The following is a 16,364-nucleotide window of genomic DNA, read 5'->3' as shown; positions in this document are numbered from 1 at the left end:
CATTGCAAAAAATTCCAAACTATTTTCTCTCTCCAATTACAATCCAACGCTGCATTTATCTCGGGCCTTCGGGCACCCTTATTCATATCAGACTATCTCCCCACGATTTCCCGAAGCGACCAACGTCTCTCAGAGAAGGCTATGGCAGTCTTCGGCCAGAATACAAGGCGCAGGACCAGGCAGATTTGGAAACCATTGGCCACATAGATCCTTCTGAGCGCGAACCCGGAAAGTTGAAAGCTTGCTCAATGAAAGAGAAGATCTAGACTCCAGTGGGCATGCCTACCAAGAACAACCGTGGTCTGTAACCATCTCGTGAAGCTATACATGGACGCCCGAGATCTCGTAATTCGGTGAGGCATTCTTCGGGTAGAGCCGAAACTCCAACACCGACATCTATACATATCGGCCCCCGGATTCCTCCTGTGGAGGAGGGTCGCCGTGGGTCGCCGTGGGTCGCCGTGGGTCTTCTCCTCCACACCGGAAACATCCTCCGATTGTATTCGTCGGCGAGCGAGACCCCAGCTCTCGGGGCCACGATGCCCCCTCCAATCATTAGATTCGTAATTCCAACTTTTTCGTCGTGGCGAAGCTTCCCAAGGAGCAGCTCAAACCCCGCATTCGGGGCTAGGACCTTTGACCGAAAGAAGCGCGATACTGTCTCGATCCTTGAAAGATGTGATACGAAAGAAATTATCTATAAGTTCGCTTGTCCAGCATCGTCTGGAACGATGGACCACATCACAAAACACACTCTTCAAACACCTATACCAGCAAGAGCTCTAAGAGCGATAGGAATCTAAACGAAATGACTGAAATAATTCCAGACAAGGCAAAGGCCAGCCATGTTGAGCTGGAGCACACCCTGAGCCGCGATGGCCTGGCCAAAGTTGATACTATGGGCACAGTGAAGCTCACTGATGGCGTTGTGGTGTACATTCCCACGCCTACGGCCGACCCTCAAGATCCTCTGAACATGCCTATCTGGCAGAAGTGGATAGTCTTGGTGATTATCTCAATCTGTAAGTCGCATTGAGCAACAAAACAAATTCCCAGTTGTGATACTGATAACATTCTCCCAGTCTCTTGTCTCGGTCTCTCCCTTGTTTCGGGTTTCGGCGGTCTCTTGGGCTTCTACATCCCAACCTATGCAGCCCTCGGCTATGGCTACGCAAATATCACTCACTTGATGACATACCCAACACTCTTCATGGGAATCGGAAATATTATTGGAATGCCCATTGCCCTCGCCGTTGGCCGTCGCATCGTACTTCTTGGGTCTACAGTCATTCTGGTGGTCAGTGCAGTGCTTTGTGCTTGTGCTACAAACTATGAATGGCATCTGGCGGCTCGCATGGTCCTCGGTCTTGCCGCTGGCCAAAGTGAGGCCCTAGTTCCGTTGATTACCTCGGAGATCTTCTTCGTCCACGAGAGAAGTACTTTCCTTATGGCACAGCAGCTCGTCCAAACCAGCATGACTGCCGTCTGGGTATTGTTCGCTGGTCCAATCGCCGGGAGGATCACCCCTGGCTGGTGGTATGGACTTGGTGCCATTCTTGCCGGCGTTCAGTTGGTTGCAGCCATTTTGTTCCTTCCGGAGACCAAGTACAACCGACCTCTCACATCTTTCCAGGAGTCTACCGTGCCAAACAGCAATATCGAGTCTGGAATAGCACCAGCCCCATCAGTTACCTTATGCACCCACCGACCCGAATTGGACTTTGAGAACTTTGCACCACGTACCTTCCGTTCTGATCTGAGACTTTGGGTTGACACACCAGAATGGAGCGCTGCAGCACAATGCTTACGCCACATGTTCCAACTCCTCTTCTTCCCTGCTGTCTTCTGGGCACTATTGCTCAACGGTCTCACCCTTGGTGTCAACATCGCTATCGGTACCACCTACGGCAATATTCTCCATGCACCTCCGTACAACTGGCCACAAGATTCGGTTTCCTATGCCAACTGCGGTCAGATCATCGTTGCCTTCATCGGCCTGCCTCTACTCGGACAATTCTCCGACAAGTTGATTCAATGGAGAGCACGCAGAAATGAAGGTATTCATGAGCCTGAAGTTCGGTTGATTCCTCTTGTCCTCCCTATCGTGGTTGGTGTCTTCACTGCCATCCTCTACGGTCAAGGTGCGCAAAACCCAACCAAGTATCACTGGTTTGTCTATGTCTGGGCGGTTGCCGCATACTTCTTCTGTTTCATCGGAGCCAACATTGTGGCCATCACCTATCTCCTTGACAGCTACCCAGCACGGGCCGGTCCTCTTCTCGTCATCATCTGTGCTTTCCGTGGTATCATGTCATTTGGAGTGAGCTACGGAATCGCACCATTCATTGAGAAATCCGGATACGATGGTGCTTTCAACACCTTTGGAGGTCTGACTGCAGGTCTTGGTGCCATCGGTATCTTTATCTATATCTTTGGAAAGAAGCTCAGAAGCTACACTGGTAAGTATGCCAAGGACAAGGGTCGCGAGTAAAACCCATGAGATCTTTTAAAAATTGCTGAAGAAGAGATTGAGAGTGAACTCCTGAGTAATTGGCGTCACAGAGGCTATTTGTTCTTGCAGTACGTGTTTAGAATTGTGTGTCATGATGATTGGAGTGAGATAGAGCCATACAGGAGCAAGACTGCCCGAAATTCATGATATGTGTCTCCCCAACATTAGAAATCTCTATGATCTCTATTTACTGTTACTTCCATATAGAAGATGTGCAACTTAAACTGATATACACTCCGAGACATTGTTTTCCGATCTTTCATCGAGGCAACTCCTGAAAATTTGTTTCACTAACCCTACCGGCATCTTCAATTCGTTGTACTGGGGCATCTTACCTAACTCAACTCACGGAATTTAAACCAAAGTCGTATCAAAACTTTACAACGCAAGACTATCCTGCGCCTTATGCGCCACCGCAAATCATGGCAACGGAACTGCACGAACTAGGCAAGAGCAATCAATACCCTTGCTTTAATGGTCACCTGATATGGAATGGCGAAAATCTAGCCAAAAAAATAGACGAAAGTCTTCCGAGCAGAATATCTAGTATGGAACGTTGATATCAAGCAATGTGAATTCTCTTGGGAATATATATTCATATACATATTTGAAATATCGCTCAAATGTGTCCTTTTCTAAGCCTCCAAGATGCTGTGCAAATTGCCCAGAGATAATCAAAACAATATCATCACTAGTCGACGAACTAGTATGCCTTTACACCTGCAAGTTGTAGGAGTTTATCTGTAATTTCCGGCTTCTCGAATGGTTCGTTCCGATTCTTGGGGCAGACTTTGCCATTTCTCATAGGAGGTTCAGATGCAGGACGGATGTTGCTATTTGATTAAGTCAGTAAATTGATGTATAGGATTCCCAGGGCTAGGAACTTACCAGTGAGGCCAGTGTGTAGTTCCGACCCAGTTGTCGAAGCATTCTTTCTTAAGCTTGAGATCCTCTTCACCCGCGAACCGTCTTGGGGTCATGCAGATGTACTGGACGTGTCGGATCTGATCTCCCTGAGGATGCTCGGCGTAATGCATGGTTCGTGAATCCCATAGCACAAAGTCACCGGGCTCCATGTTCACTTTGAATAACTCACATCCCCGTTCCTCAAACCATTTGACGTCTTTCTGGCTGAATAGGAACAAATCCATGTATTTCAACTCTGGAGGTGGTGCATCTTCATGGTCGAAGCCTTCTCGCTTCTGCGCGAAGAACTCATTGAATAGCTTTGCGCTACCCCTCATGAGCATCAAGCCTCCGTCTTTGGGCCCATTCGGGGCGTAGTTGAGCAGGCCTTGAACAGCTTGCATTCCTTTGCGTTCCGGGTTCTGATCGCAATGAGGCCAAGGTGACCATCCGATATCTTTTCGGCGAGGCATGCTGATGTTCATACCATCAAAAGAGCTGATGAGTTCGTTGGTTTCCCAGAGCTTTTCGAATATTTCAACGACTTTCGGTTCCATACGGGCTTCCCATGCCATCTTTTCATGGTTAGAGCCGTAGCCAAAGTACATGCTATTGCCATGTTAGTGAAGATGGCTTTAGAGGATTTGAACATGGATTACTTACCCGCCTTTGAAGCTGACTGGGAGATGGTCAGCTGTCCACGTGCTCTCATCATTCTCGTCGAAACCCAGCTCAAATTTCTTCAGCCAATCGATCTGTTTCTGGGCATAGTAGGCTGCGCGCTCTTTCGAAATGACGTTCTTGATCAGTACGCAACCGTCCTTGTGGAAGTCATCACGCCAGTCTCCATATACACGATTGGGATCGAATTCCACAAGGTCTTTAGCTTGGAACCGGAGGGTCTGTGACTCTTCTGTTTGAGTGGTGGTGCTCATGTTGATAGATTTTGGGTGTGGAATAGTGGTTTGTGCTGTATTGTTGGTCACTTTGAACAAATGATTCTGATTGATCTCCAATACTGTACAATCTGGGGTCTATTAGGCGGCTTATAATAGTTAGTACTCAGGACTTGAGTTCTGGTGGCTGCCTAAGTCCGACCAAGATCAAGGGTTGACCTGCATAGCTCCGAGCTAGTTGGCCGAGATCAACGACGAAGGCAGGTCTGGAGCACATCTGCTTCTTCTCGGTGCATCCGAGGCACACCGAGCCATCAATCTCGGACGCTAAGTCGCCGAACAAAACTCGGCCTTTCCCCGTGGGGTCAAATCTCCGTAAACTCTAATATTGTGCCGAAGGATTCACATCTCATGGGTTGGACAATACTAGTGGTCGTGGGCGAGATCCGTAGGGCTCAGTCATCGCAATGATAAACATTCGGCAGTCAGTAGCAGAATCAAACTCATGTATACTCGCGGCCCACGTCGTTCCGGTCTTGTAAGGTACAAGCACTAACGTGGTTTAGTGCTGTAAATGATCATACCTCATTCCGATACATAAGATACTCAAGAGTTGCTACCTAGGCAGATACACTATTGGAGTTTTGGAGGTCACGCCACGGAAGACTTTAGAACATTATACCGCCCTTCGGTACAACTTCAGTCAGAACTATTACTAGCTAGGACAGAGGCTTCAAGATGCCCAATCCAGTCCAGGTCGCGACCAAGCGCATTGCCGAGCCAAAGATTGGCGAAAACGGTTATGCAGGCTTTCAACCAGGAAAAAGCGAAGTCATCAAAGCTGGAACTCGGCCTTTTGACGGCAAAGCACTCACCAGCGACATCCAGATCGACCATGATGTAGAGATTCGAGTGCGCGATGGCGCACGTTTGTACATCGACGTATATCGGCCAGCAAACTCAACAGAAAAAGTGCCCGCTGTCCTTAGTTGGTCCTTCTATGGAAAAAAGTATAGCGCCATGGACATGCTGCCGATGTGCGTTTGGAACTGCTGTGTACCCAAGAGCGACCTAAGCGGACTAGAGAAATTCGAAGGCTTAGATCCTGCAGATTGGTGTCCCAAGGGTTATGCGATAATCAGTGTTGACACCAGAGGAGCAGGCAACAGTGATGGTCAAATCTGCGTCATGGGCTCCCAGGACGCAGAGGACGGCTATGATGTTGTCGAGGCCGTTGCAAAGATGGACTGGTGTAATGGTAACGTTGGTATGGCTGGTAACTCAGCACTGGCCATCGCACAGTGGTTTATCGCAGCCCAAAGACCACCGAGCTTGAAAGCGATTGCTCCTTGGGAGGGAATGGGAGATATGTATCGAGAACAGTTCTGTCGAGGTGGCTGGTTCTTCATGAGCAATTTCGATCTTATCGCAAAGGCAATTGTTCGAGGTCAGCCAAACGCTGGTCTTGAAGATTTCGACGCCATGTACCGCCGTTCACCCACTCAAAACATCTACTGGGAAGACAAGCGGGTGGATATGACAAAGATCCAATGTCCAGTTTTCATTCGAGGCTCCGATGTCAGTGGAATCCATACGATGGGCTCAATACGCGGCTGGCTCGAAATTCCTCATAATAACAAGTGGATATGGTGGGGGAGCAAACAGGAATGGTATGAACTATATTCCGAGAAAGAGTCCATGGTGGAGTTAGGAAAATTCTTCGATCGCTACCTACGAGAAGAAAAGAATGACTGGGAGACGAGTACGCCGAAGGTCCGATGGTCGGCTCTCCAATTCGGCAACAGAGAGGCAATTGACGATATTGTACTCGAGGATTTCCCAGCTCCATCCACTGAATATCGGAAATTGTTCCTTGATGGTACTAGTGGAAAGCTGGCTACGACCAAACCCTCGACAGAATCATCGAAATCCTACAACTCCGAAGACTTCAAGAGTTTTGCAGAATTCAGCTACACCTTCGAAAATGCGAGTCGCCTGATCGGACTTCCGAAAGCAGTTGTGTATCTGTCTTGTGAGGCATTAGATGATTTCACCGTTTTTGCAATTCTAAGAAAGAAGGATAAAGATGGAAAGGAACTGATGCACCTCAATTTTCCATTCCACGCAACACCCGTGAAGACTATTGAAGAAATTCCCGAAAAAGAGCAAGCCACTTTGAACCTGCATTTAGGATCTGTCGGTATCTTGCGCGCTTCACAGCGAGCGATTGATGAGTCAAGAAGTATTCATCCGCAATTTCCTTTCCATCCGCACCGAAAGCAGGATAAGATCAAGCCTGGCACCATCGTGAAGCTGGAGATTGGCATCTGGGCTATGGGTGTGGATTTTGATGCTGGTGAGACCATAAGCTTGAGGGTAAGTTTTCATCTGCACTATTACATGAGATATAGCACAACTGACACTTTATAGTTGGGAGGCCAATATCCCTCACTTGCAGAGTTCACGAGTTTCTCTGGACCAAGACCGGATCACGAGTTGAACAAAGGGACACATACCATTCACACTGGACCAGAGTACCCCAGTCACTTGATCTTGCCCTTTATTTGAGCACGATTAGGCGAAAAGAATTATTTGTAGTCATATAATGACGTGGATGGGTTTTGCGCTTCCAGTGGCCGAGAAAGGAAGTGAGGCAAGCTCATAGGGCTGAAGTGTGAGTTACAGGCTGGATTTGGCTGAATTGCTTGATTAGCGTTCGCTCTAAAGGTTACCTAGGTATAATGATGTAAATCGCCTTATTTGTGAATAAAGAAATAGGTTAATATTCAAGCTCACTAGCGAATATCATCTCGCTACCATGTACACATCTCTGTCTTCCGGAAACACCTCCATAGACCAGCCACAACAGCGCGGAAACTAACTAATATCGTATCAGAGATGGGGATCGCATATATTGTCTTGATTATTTCCATTTGCTAGATGACTCTGCTCATTATTCACGGAAAATGAAGCGATGTGGCAGCGTGTGAACCTGTTCACACAGATGGTGTTTCCTATAGGATCTACCACGCGGGCTGACTCGCGATTTAGTCGTCTGAAATTCCGCTATGGGCACATGCTAGTAAATTTTTCCTGTATCGAAAAGCAGCGAATCATAGGCTCCGACCAAATAATTTTGATCGGGATCTCTATTCATCAAGCGGGAGCACCGAATTTGGTCAGTAGTGGGGCCGAAGCTGTTTGAAGTAGGTTTCACTGAGGGTCTTAGTTGGCCGAAGAAGGGACATGTGACAATACTGAATATTCTTACTCGGTGTCTAATATGATTTTCAGCCGAGCAGAAGCGAGGCCAAGGCAACCTGCATCATTGCTCTGGCAAAGACAAATCCCTTCGAGTGGTGATCGAGAAATGCAGGTAGCTCAAAATTTTTCTGATAATATAGCAAAACACAGATTCATAACATGGTCATCAGAGGATTCCACGTACAGCATTGTCGCGAGAAACCATTTCAAACCTGAGAACTCTTTATAATGGCACAATACATGCACTGGCAAAGAGGCCCTTCAACGACAGCAAAAATGGCCACAGTCTCCACATTAACATTAACGACTGTACTACCGTTCTACTTTCCATATCGCCAAAGGCAGTCGTTACAACGCAACAAATCGCCATTCAGAACTCATAGGTAAATCATGCAACTTCATCTCAAACTGTTTCGACATACTGATGCTGTAGCGCAATAGAGAGTCTTTTGTGGCAGGACCGATCTTCCATTTATATTAGTCCATCGTTCGCGTCACCCGCAGCGTGGCCAATGTGGACGCAGACAGAAATTGGCCACAATCAGGCTATCATCCGAGTCAAACTTTCTCTGCCGCAGCACACGGTGTGTCAGTTCGGCAAGAACAAGCATAAGGGTTAGAGGGAGATCACAAGTTCATTACCACCATATCGAACGAGCAGTTTTGTACAACATAGTGAGAAATCGGATGGTCCGGAGGATTTTCAGGGTATCATGATGAAAATGGCCATCAAGGAACAGGGAAGTACTTAGCGGATTTTTCATTTCGAACAATGGCGTGACTTATGGTATCGATTGAAGGGGGTTTGAGCTACTTAGGGGCGATTTCAACTGATATTAGGAATGATGGTGCTCATTCTCATGGAGATGAATACTGTTATCTATTAGCTCTAAGTATCTTTAGGTCTTTCTATGTATTCTGAAGTCTCTAGGTGTTATTTAAACTTTTTCTCCGGAAACAGCCTCCGAACTTTGCGATTGTGTCTGCTTTTCATCATCATCTCCTGGTTCCTTGGCTGCCGGTCGCGCCTTTTGCACTATTAGCAGAGAGGCTAGAAGCATTACGCCACAGATTGCAGTGTAGAATATCCACATAACCTGCAAGGAAGAGGTATATTTCTCAGGGGTGATGGACGTTGCAGCATCGTTCCCATGTCCAGCTGTGAGCATGTTTGTTCCCAAGCCCTTCTGAAGGATCACGCCTCCAATTACAATTGAGATCGCAGTGCCCAGATTTCGAAGAAATGAAAACCCTGAAAGACCAGATGCCATGCTCTCTGGAGGGAGGTGGGCTTGAATAGCCATCATAGGTGATAAGAAGAGCATCCCACCACCGATTCCAGCGACCAACTGGTATAGGATGATCTTAGGAAAATTGGCAGATGGACCCAAACTTATGTACAAGCCAGTTCCGAGTGTCATCAGAGCGGATCCGAGTCGTGCTGTCCAAGTATACTTGTTCGTCTTCCTGATGTAAAGGCCGGTCGCGTATGACATCATAGATAGGGGTACTATCAAGGCCAGGAGATATACTCCAGACATTATAGGAGTGGCATGAAGGACCACTTGGAAGTATAGTGGAAGATAGAAATCGTAAGCAATGAAGACCATGCTATGGCCGAATGCTGCTGACAATGCTGCCAAATTGGACCGACCAATGAGTAATTTGACCGGTATCAGCGGTTGCTTAGCCCATCCCGACTCCCATAGAAAGCTCAAGCCAAGTATGACCAGTCCTCCAATCAGTAGCCCTAGTGTATAGGCAGATTTCCAAGAATACTGGACGCTTGCACCAGACTCAAGGCCAAGAAGAAACGCGATGGTACCTCCGAGGATGCCAGCACCCCCTACCCAGTCGAAGTGCAGAAGAGATTGTAATGGCTTTTCAGCGGACTTCTTCAAATTGAAGAAGACCAAGAGCACGACAAGTGAAATGCCTTCGAGCGGAAGATTGATGTAGACTAAAGACCGAAATTAGAACAAGACATGACAAAGAGCATAGGGTACTTACAACACCATCGCCAGCCTGCAGACTGAGTGAACACTCCTCCAAGCAATGGACCAACAGCAGAAGCCACCGCAAAGATCACTCCCGTGAAGCCATAGTACTTTGCTCTATCTTCAAACGCAAACATGTCTGCGATGACGATGGTACTCAATATCATTAACCCACCAGCACCCCAGCCTTGAATGGTCCTTCCTGCGATGAGCATCCCTATAGATGTACTTGAACCGGCAATAGTGCTACCGATAAGGAAAGCAAGATTTGCGGACATCAGGACGGGTTTCCGTCCGAAGACATCTGAAGCCCCTGACCATAATGGCGTAGTTGAAGTGCTTGCTAGGGTGTATGAGCTTCCAACCCAAGTATATTGCGCAGCGGAAGCTTTGAAATGGCTTGTGATCCTGGGAAGGGCAGTTCCCACAATGGTGACATCAAGAGCCGAAAGGAAAATTGTGAGGTATAATGTGGCTAGGACGGCATGCTTTCTGCTTATTCTAAACAGATGCAAGGCATTGAAGAATATTGTGTCATTGGTAGCAACCTTGTAGAGCGGTGGAGTGTCTGCTGTATCTTTTGCATCACTGGCGGAGCCATCACTTGAACCGAACGATTTGGATGTTGTTTGGTCGTCTGAGTGCTTGACACTCATTTTGTTTAGCTTGGTCTGATTCTGCTACGGGCAAGGCTGTGAAGACCAGAGGTAGTAGGTAACCCTGATACGAGGAGACTAATTTGATTATCCTTAAAGAAAGCTGAATGTCTAACCTCGGAATGAAAACAGACCAATAACTCCGTACAAAGTCAATTTAGTATGCAAGCCATGGAGATAGTTAGTTAGGACCGACATTCACGTTGGGAAAAAAACACTTCCAGAGAAAACCAAGGGACTGTACAGTATCCTGGGAGGAATTCACACTACTGTGGCTCATCAGCACCAGGTTCGGTCACTCTCGGTCACCCTCGGTCAAGGACCGAATATTTGCTGTTTGACCGAGACAGCCGATGATTAGGGGCCGAGTTCACTCTTGGCAGTTATCTCTTTGATATCGACTTATGGACCTCGCCTGCTAAACATGCACGTTTTGGCTCGATTTCCAAGTCATTAATTTGAGGATTCGCTGTGTTTGGACTGAGCAAACGTGGGGCCGAAGGAAGTTTGCTCTTGCACAGCACCCGAACGCCAGGTTGCTCTGACCCGCAGCCGAGATCAGAGATTCTGAGATCCCATGACACCGACTGCAACCGTGGTACTGTAGTGAACATGTTGCTTCCCGAAATGAGGTCCAGTCATCCATCGACTCTACAGTGTGTATTTCTCGGCGCTGAGAAGACTCGTAGGTGAGCAGCTTTGCTTAACTATGTAATAGCCAAATCCAGTAAATGGTCCTCCACAGTTGTGATATAACCCCCTCCGGATTGAAAATATCAGTTGCAGTAACGATGTACTGATTTTGGTGGCGATCCAAGGCATAACAGCCATTAAGAGATCTAGAGACGTGCCTAATGTGTGCCTACCGATCAGCTCGTCTCATAACATACGAGCAAACAACCTCGCCCGTATGTGTTGACCATTCCAAGGACAAGCGCAGGCGGGCCCGTACCAGTATTCGTCCCGGCTACATATCAACACTTAGCGATTGAGGAGGCAGCTGTAACTGCATTCAAGCTCACAGTCCAATCTAGGTTCAGCCTCATACGACCAACCCAGGTGTAATACTCCCGTTCTGTGGGTTATGGACGTCAAAACCGCAAATGTGATAAAAGCTGAGGCAACACCTCCGTCGATGGGGAAAAGACTATATCACAAAATTTCGTCTACATCTGCTTCCCAAAGTAGTCCAGTTCCCTCCCGAGTCAGATAAATTCTCCCTAAGCAAACCTTCTGCTGATTCCAATAGGTTTGTTATAACGTCATCTTTTACTGTGTCTTCTTCGCTGGTGACTTCTCGTACGATTGATGAAGACTTGTATTTCTAGCCTATATTGACTTCCTGCGCCATGAAATCTTTCTGATACCTGTACTTTGTTCTTCAACCACGATTGCCACCTGGATCAAATCCCACAAGGACAATGGAAATTCCAGCACAGAATCAAAGACTCAATCCATGAGACGCCTGACCTCAAGAAGTTAACTAGCATCGACATCTCCTATCGATAACCTGGAACCCAATTTCTATGCATATATACGTAACATCACACCGGCCGCACGGTGCTCTTTGGTGCGTTTTAGTCCCCTACCCGACGAGCAAGTTCAATGAGGCCCCTGTGAGTTAGTCCTCCGATTCTGGGATCCACTCATGCCATACCGAGAATCACATGGCAATTGCTCGAAATCATCTGCAGCCTCCTCTTGGGTTAGCTCAGGGCTGCAGCGCACCGCGGCACAAAACTCGGCGTCTATTCTGCTAGGCATTTCGCAGTCTGGTCCTTGCGCTTGACACGGGATGAAGGGCGATGGATGCAGACTGCTAAGCCACTTATTCTCATTGAGTACAACACAAAAAAAAGAGATCTAGAGGCTCTGGGAACCGGCAAGCTACTACCGAGAATAACCAAGAGATCAGGGTCCATCGGATCCTGCGAGATTCAAATCATGAAGGAATGACCTGTGGTCGGCCAGCAGGCTGGCAATTTCACGATAGGACTATGCCGTGAAGGATGTCCATTCTGCGGCACGCCAGTATGACCTTGATACACTTGCACATGCGAAGTTGTGGTTAGCCACCAAACCAGGTGAACTTAAATCGTGCGGGGATAGGCTCTGCCACAGATGGGTCGCGAAGAATTAGTAGAGAGATAACCAACCGAAGAAGCTTCTCAAGAATCCATAGTTTTGCATTCGTAATCCACACCAAACTTTTATTTACCATTGTCCTTCTCTTTATCCTTCCCTTTGTCCTTGCCTTTCCCTTTTGCATCACCCCCCTCCTTTCCTTCCTCATCGTCTTTCCCCTCCGTATCTGTGTCAGGCACCTTCGCCCCAACCGTACTCCCATGCCAGAGAAACAGCACGAACCCACCACCCACAACGAAGAAAACCAGTCTCGCGAACCATTTCACCAGCCCACCACAAGACAGCAGCCAGCCCGAAATCCACTTCAATGCCGGTGTGACCAGCATCTGCTTCTCATCCTCAAGATCCGGGTTCATGGTCAACAGCAATCCGAATAGTGCCGCCAGGATCAATGCCAGGATTATGACGGTCAGGACTTGGATGCATGCGAGGATGAGTGAGATGTTTTTCGTAGTGCGTAGAACTTCGAACCCCGCTTTACGCAAGGGCTCGACTTGGTCGAGGGCTTCCCGAATTTCTTTGGAAAAGGGGATGCCCATTTTGAAACAGGTTTTCTTAATATAATTTGTATGTGGTGGTTGAGAATAGAGTTTCAACGGTCGCCGGACGTCAAATGTGGGCTGATACAGCGCCGTTGAGGTCGTGCAGAAGAAGGTTTGAACTGCAGCGGGATTGACTCTGATGACGGATATTCTGCATCTTGAGCAAGATGGCTTTGTACAATTGCATCTCTGCAAGATGATGTCACAGAGCGGCAGAGCATGATCTGCTTTGGCGAATCGTCCTTGGTGTTGAGATCTCTCAGAACTTGGATTCAGGGTCCTGGTATGTCAAGCCTCGGCAAGAATGAACATTCGATAAACGCTATGTCAGATTTCCTGAATGTAGCAAACTCATCCCATGGTGCTTGTCTGGAAGACCTGGGGTAAGTACTGATGTCGCAATGCAAGCGCTTTGGATTGCTATCGTTGACGATGAGCTAGACTTGACATCCGAGCATATTGAATCCCTACCTCTGGAGCGTTGTACGGGATCAATCTACACACAAACCGCGGTTGGAATTCAATTATATGTTGAAGAGTAATTGATGAAAATTAAGTGGAGCATTCCTTCGAAGCCAGACTGATTTCAGCATCTGGTTCCAGGGTTTTGCTTTCTACGAGGCAGTTGAACGGTTGGTAATGGTGACCCCCATGGCGATATGGCGATTATGGACGTGATTCACGCTTGGTCAATACCGGAGTGTGGTGCATTTGATGGGCCCGCTGCCTCATGACTGCCTCAGTGTTTGCGCAGTGCAAGCTTCACGTGCAAACACTGTTTGCTCAGGCAGCGCACGATCAGTTGATCAGATAAGTTTCTTGTTGCTTGGTGACCATCCTTCCTCCTGAAAATATCAGCTATCTCCAAATTCTTTTTACAGCTTCAATCTTGGGAATCGTGGATGATTTGTCCATCAGCAAATCCTACTGATCAACCCGGAGCAATCTCTTGTCCTCCGCCAAAATGAATAATCTACCAACGTCAGCAACGTCAGATGACAGTATGGACGAGCAACGACAGCGAGCTCTGAAACAGCGACGCCGACGAAGGCGAGTAGCAGCGGGTCGATCCGGTGGCACCTTCGAACTTCTCCGACATGGGAATCAGCTCACATATCAATATGTCTCGCCCGACCAACGCCGTCACCAACCGGGAGGTCGGTTTTCTTGGGATTACACTCCTTCCACTGATGGATTCGATGATTTCAATGCTAGAAGTGTTCACAGTCAGGGTGACCATGATTCAACACCGAAGATCAGTCCACTGGTAGTCGCTCGTGAAAGCAAACACGAATCACGATCTGACACTGTCGGTACCGGTCTTCCCCAGCCCACTGCACACCATCGAACTCCACGTCGTGATCGCTACCATGCCTATGTGGAAAGCGTTTACTCGGGACTTTCAGCCGAAGAAGCGACGTATGTCATTTTTAATTCCCCGGATGTGATCCCTGATACACCAAGTCGGTTATCGGGTCAAGCAGCAGCCAGTCAATGTCTAGATCCTGAAACAGGCCCAGCAATCGACGCTCAAAATACCCAAATGGCTGCCACTGAAAGTCAAAATGAATCTCTTCTTGGTGGAATCAAAATGAAGTCTCCAACCAAGAAGAAGACATTCGGTCGTATGAAAGACATCAGAAGAATGGTAAAGAAAATCGTGCACAAAAAAATGGGGACCAGTACTGCAGGAGAGATAGGCCGCCTGTTCAACAAAGCATTTCACGGAAACAGATCAACAGTGGACAAAGAGCGATTGGAAAGCGTTTGTGGCTCACAGAACGTGGTCGACGGAGTTGGATTTCAAGGACATCTGCACAACCCCAGCACTCCTCAGGGTCGAACCATTGAAAGAACTAGGGGCATGGAGTCCGACAGTCCTGTCAAAGACCAACTTCTCCGAGAACAAGAAAATGATGAGCAACAAGAACGCCTCAACAAGACATTCTTCACTCCACCAGCTGGTCAGAAGGAGTCAGGCAAACGATCGACTGCCTCTTTGAACTCGGAAGTCTTTGACTGATCGGACTCGCATGACGCTCTACCGCAGACATGGATCGGCGTCGATTTCACGCCAGACATGTCCTCTCTTGTTGCAAATGTTGACACAACCATTGTTCGTATCATGAGGGTTGGCCAGAGCGGAACCCGGAAGTTGGATAAGTTTGCTGAAGTTGGATGGAGCACTGAATCAGCACTGAATTGATGGTCAATAAATGTTTGGGAGTCATGGACTGTGTGGGGACTTACATCTGGCTGGCTACTATTAGTTTTTGATGTGCCAAATTCATAACCTAGCATGAATAGCCATGATGTGAGGTACGCTAGTGGATGATCGGCTGTCAAGCTCACCAGGGCCAGAGCCTCATTCACTCATTTATTCCCCCCTTTTTCTTCTCATCAAGGATAGCCCTTCTCTTGGCCATGATATCGTCAATGAGAGGTTTGTTGTTGATCGCGGCAGCTGCAGCTTCCTGGCCCGCAGCATTTCTACTTAATCCTTTCCCATTGCCCAAAAACTGGTTGTCCCATCCCCAACCAGTCAAATAGACACCCACGAAGTAAGTTTCAACGCCCTGGCCTTTGTGAACGATCGGTGGTTTGTCGTCAACGTAGCTGATCTTGGCACCCTTTCCAGCAATTCGCTTGGAAAGTTCGACTTTACTCTGATCTGAAGCTGGAGCACGTGCGGCGACTGAGTCCAAGGCAGATGCCCATATAGTTTGCAACCAAGCTTTGGCGACTTGGAGACCACCTTTGCTGGATAGAACGACAGCAGCAACGTATGCCTCACACACATCTCCTTTGATCTTGACCCACGCCTGTGGTGACTCGCGTGACAGATTAACGGCGTTCTTGATCCTTTTGTCCCAACCATAGGCCTCGGTCAATTTAGCAAGGCTTTCATTCTTGACCAAGGACTCGCGGACCTGGGACATACGTCCAGCGGGTAAATTTGCGAAGCGGTCGAAAATGAGTTCTGAAGCAATGACCTCGAGGTAAGCATCGCCTAGAAACTCCAAACGATCGTAGCTGCCTGAATTTGCAGCATTGGAATCCTTTGCAGCAGCGCTGGGATGAATGAACACGATTTCAGAGTACTTCGAATCAATCTCGGGTGCTGGTGGGAAGTTGTCGCCAAGAATGACTTGAGGAACTGATGGTGCTGGCTGTGCAAATGGCGAGGAACCTTGATTTTGATGGCGAGGCTTCTTTCGAGGGTAGTCTCGATCTCGGCCGTAGTGATCATAGGCCGGCCTCTTCGGAGGGCGATCTCCCATGACGAGTCTCGGAGATATTGTGAGATGGATGAGTATTGGAATAGTTTGAGTACCTAGGTATGTGAAGGGGCAATGAAGAGGAATGTTGTAAGCCTGCTCGTAGGATTTTTGATGTCTTAGGTAAGCAAGCTCGATTGGCAAGGTTAGGCGAGAGGAAGGAGCTCC

At 47.9% G+C, this 16,364-nt stretch overlaps 7 protein-coding genes across 7 annotated transcripts; 3 read left to right on the top strand and 4 right to left on the bottom strand.

Annotated features, from left to right (window-relative positions):
• Positions 1–808: 808 nt before the first annotated feature.
• Positions 809–2,491, top strand: LTR84_005728 (uncharacterized protein; the record flags this gene model as incomplete). The annotated part of the gene is made up of 2 exons (XM_064849293.1): positions 809–1,022; positions 1,083–2,491. The coding sequence occupies 2 exons, from the start codon at positions 809–811 to the stop codon at positions 2,489–2,491; spliced, it is 1,623 nt and encodes a 540-aa protein (XP_064703996.1).
• A 724-nt stretch (positions 2,492–3,215) lies between these two features.
• LTR84_005727 (uncharacterized protein) lies at positions 3,216–4,353 on the bottom strand (the record flags this gene model as incomplete). Its single annotated transcript, XM_064849292.1, has 3 exons — positions 3,216–3,345; positions 3,401–4,027; positions 4,082–4,353. 3 exons carry the CDS (start codon positions 4,351–4,353, stop codon positions 3,216–3,218), a joined length of 1,029 nt encoding a protein of 342 aa, XP_064703995.1.
• Positions 4,354–5,052: 699 nt separating this feature from the next.
• Positions 5,053–6,882, top strand: LTR84_005726 (uncharacterized protein; the record flags this gene model as incomplete). The annotated part of the gene is made up of 2 exons (XM_064849291.1): positions 5,053–6,690; positions 6,745–6,882. 2 exons carry the CDS (start codon positions 5,053–5,055, stop codon positions 6,880–6,882), a joined length of 1,776 nt encoding a protein of 591 aa, XP_064703994.1.
• A 1,634-nt stretch (positions 6,883–8,516) lies between these two features.
• On the bottom strand, positions 8,517–10,231 carry LTR84_005725 (uncharacterized protein; the record flags this gene model as incomplete). The annotated part of the gene is made up of 2 exons (XM_064849290.1): positions 8,517–9,538; positions 9,589–10,231. 2 exons carry the CDS (start codon positions 10,229–10,231, stop codon positions 8,517–8,519), a joined length of 1,665 nt encoding a protein of 554 aa, XP_064703993.1.
• A 2,210-nt stretch (positions 10,232–12,441) lies between these two features.
• Positions 12,442–12,915, bottom strand: LTR84_005724 (uncharacterized protein; the record flags this gene model as incomplete). The annotated part of the gene is made up of 1 exon (XM_064849289.1): positions 12,442–12,915. The coding sequence occupies one exon, from the start codon at positions 12,913–12,915 to the stop codon at positions 12,442–12,444; it is 474 nt and encodes a 157-aa protein (XP_064703992.1).
• Positions 12,916–13,882: 967 nt separating this feature from the next.
• On the top strand, positions 13,883–14,941 carry LTR84_005723 (uncharacterized protein; the record flags this gene model as incomplete). The annotated part of the gene is made up of 1 exon (XM_064849288.1): positions 13,883–14,941. One exon carries the CDS (start codon positions 13,883–13,885, stop codon positions 14,939–14,941), a length of 1,059 nt encoding a protein of 352 aa, XP_064703991.1.
• Positions 14,942–15,287: 346 nt separating this feature from the next.
• LTR84_005722 (uncharacterized protein) lies at positions 15,288–16,199 on the bottom strand (the record flags this gene model as incomplete). Its single annotated transcript, XM_064849287.1, has 1 exon — positions 15,288–16,199. The coding sequence occupies one exon, from the start codon at positions 16,197–16,199 to the stop codon at positions 15,288–15,290; it is 912 nt and encodes a 303-aa protein (XP_064703990.1).
• Between the last annotated feature and the right edge of the window lie 165 nt (positions 16,200–16,364).

This window comes from Exophiala bonariae (genome assembly GCF_035927105.1).
Source record: "Exophiala bonariae strain CCFEE 5792 chromosome Unknown scaffold_21, whole genome shotgun sequence".
Lineage (NCBI taxonomy): Eukaryota > Fungi > Ascomycota > Eurotiomycetes > Chaetothyriales > Herpotrichiellaceae > Exophiala > Exophiala bonariae.
Note: the sequence above shows the minus strand (reverse complement) of the source record. Positions and strands in the feature narration are given on the sequence as shown.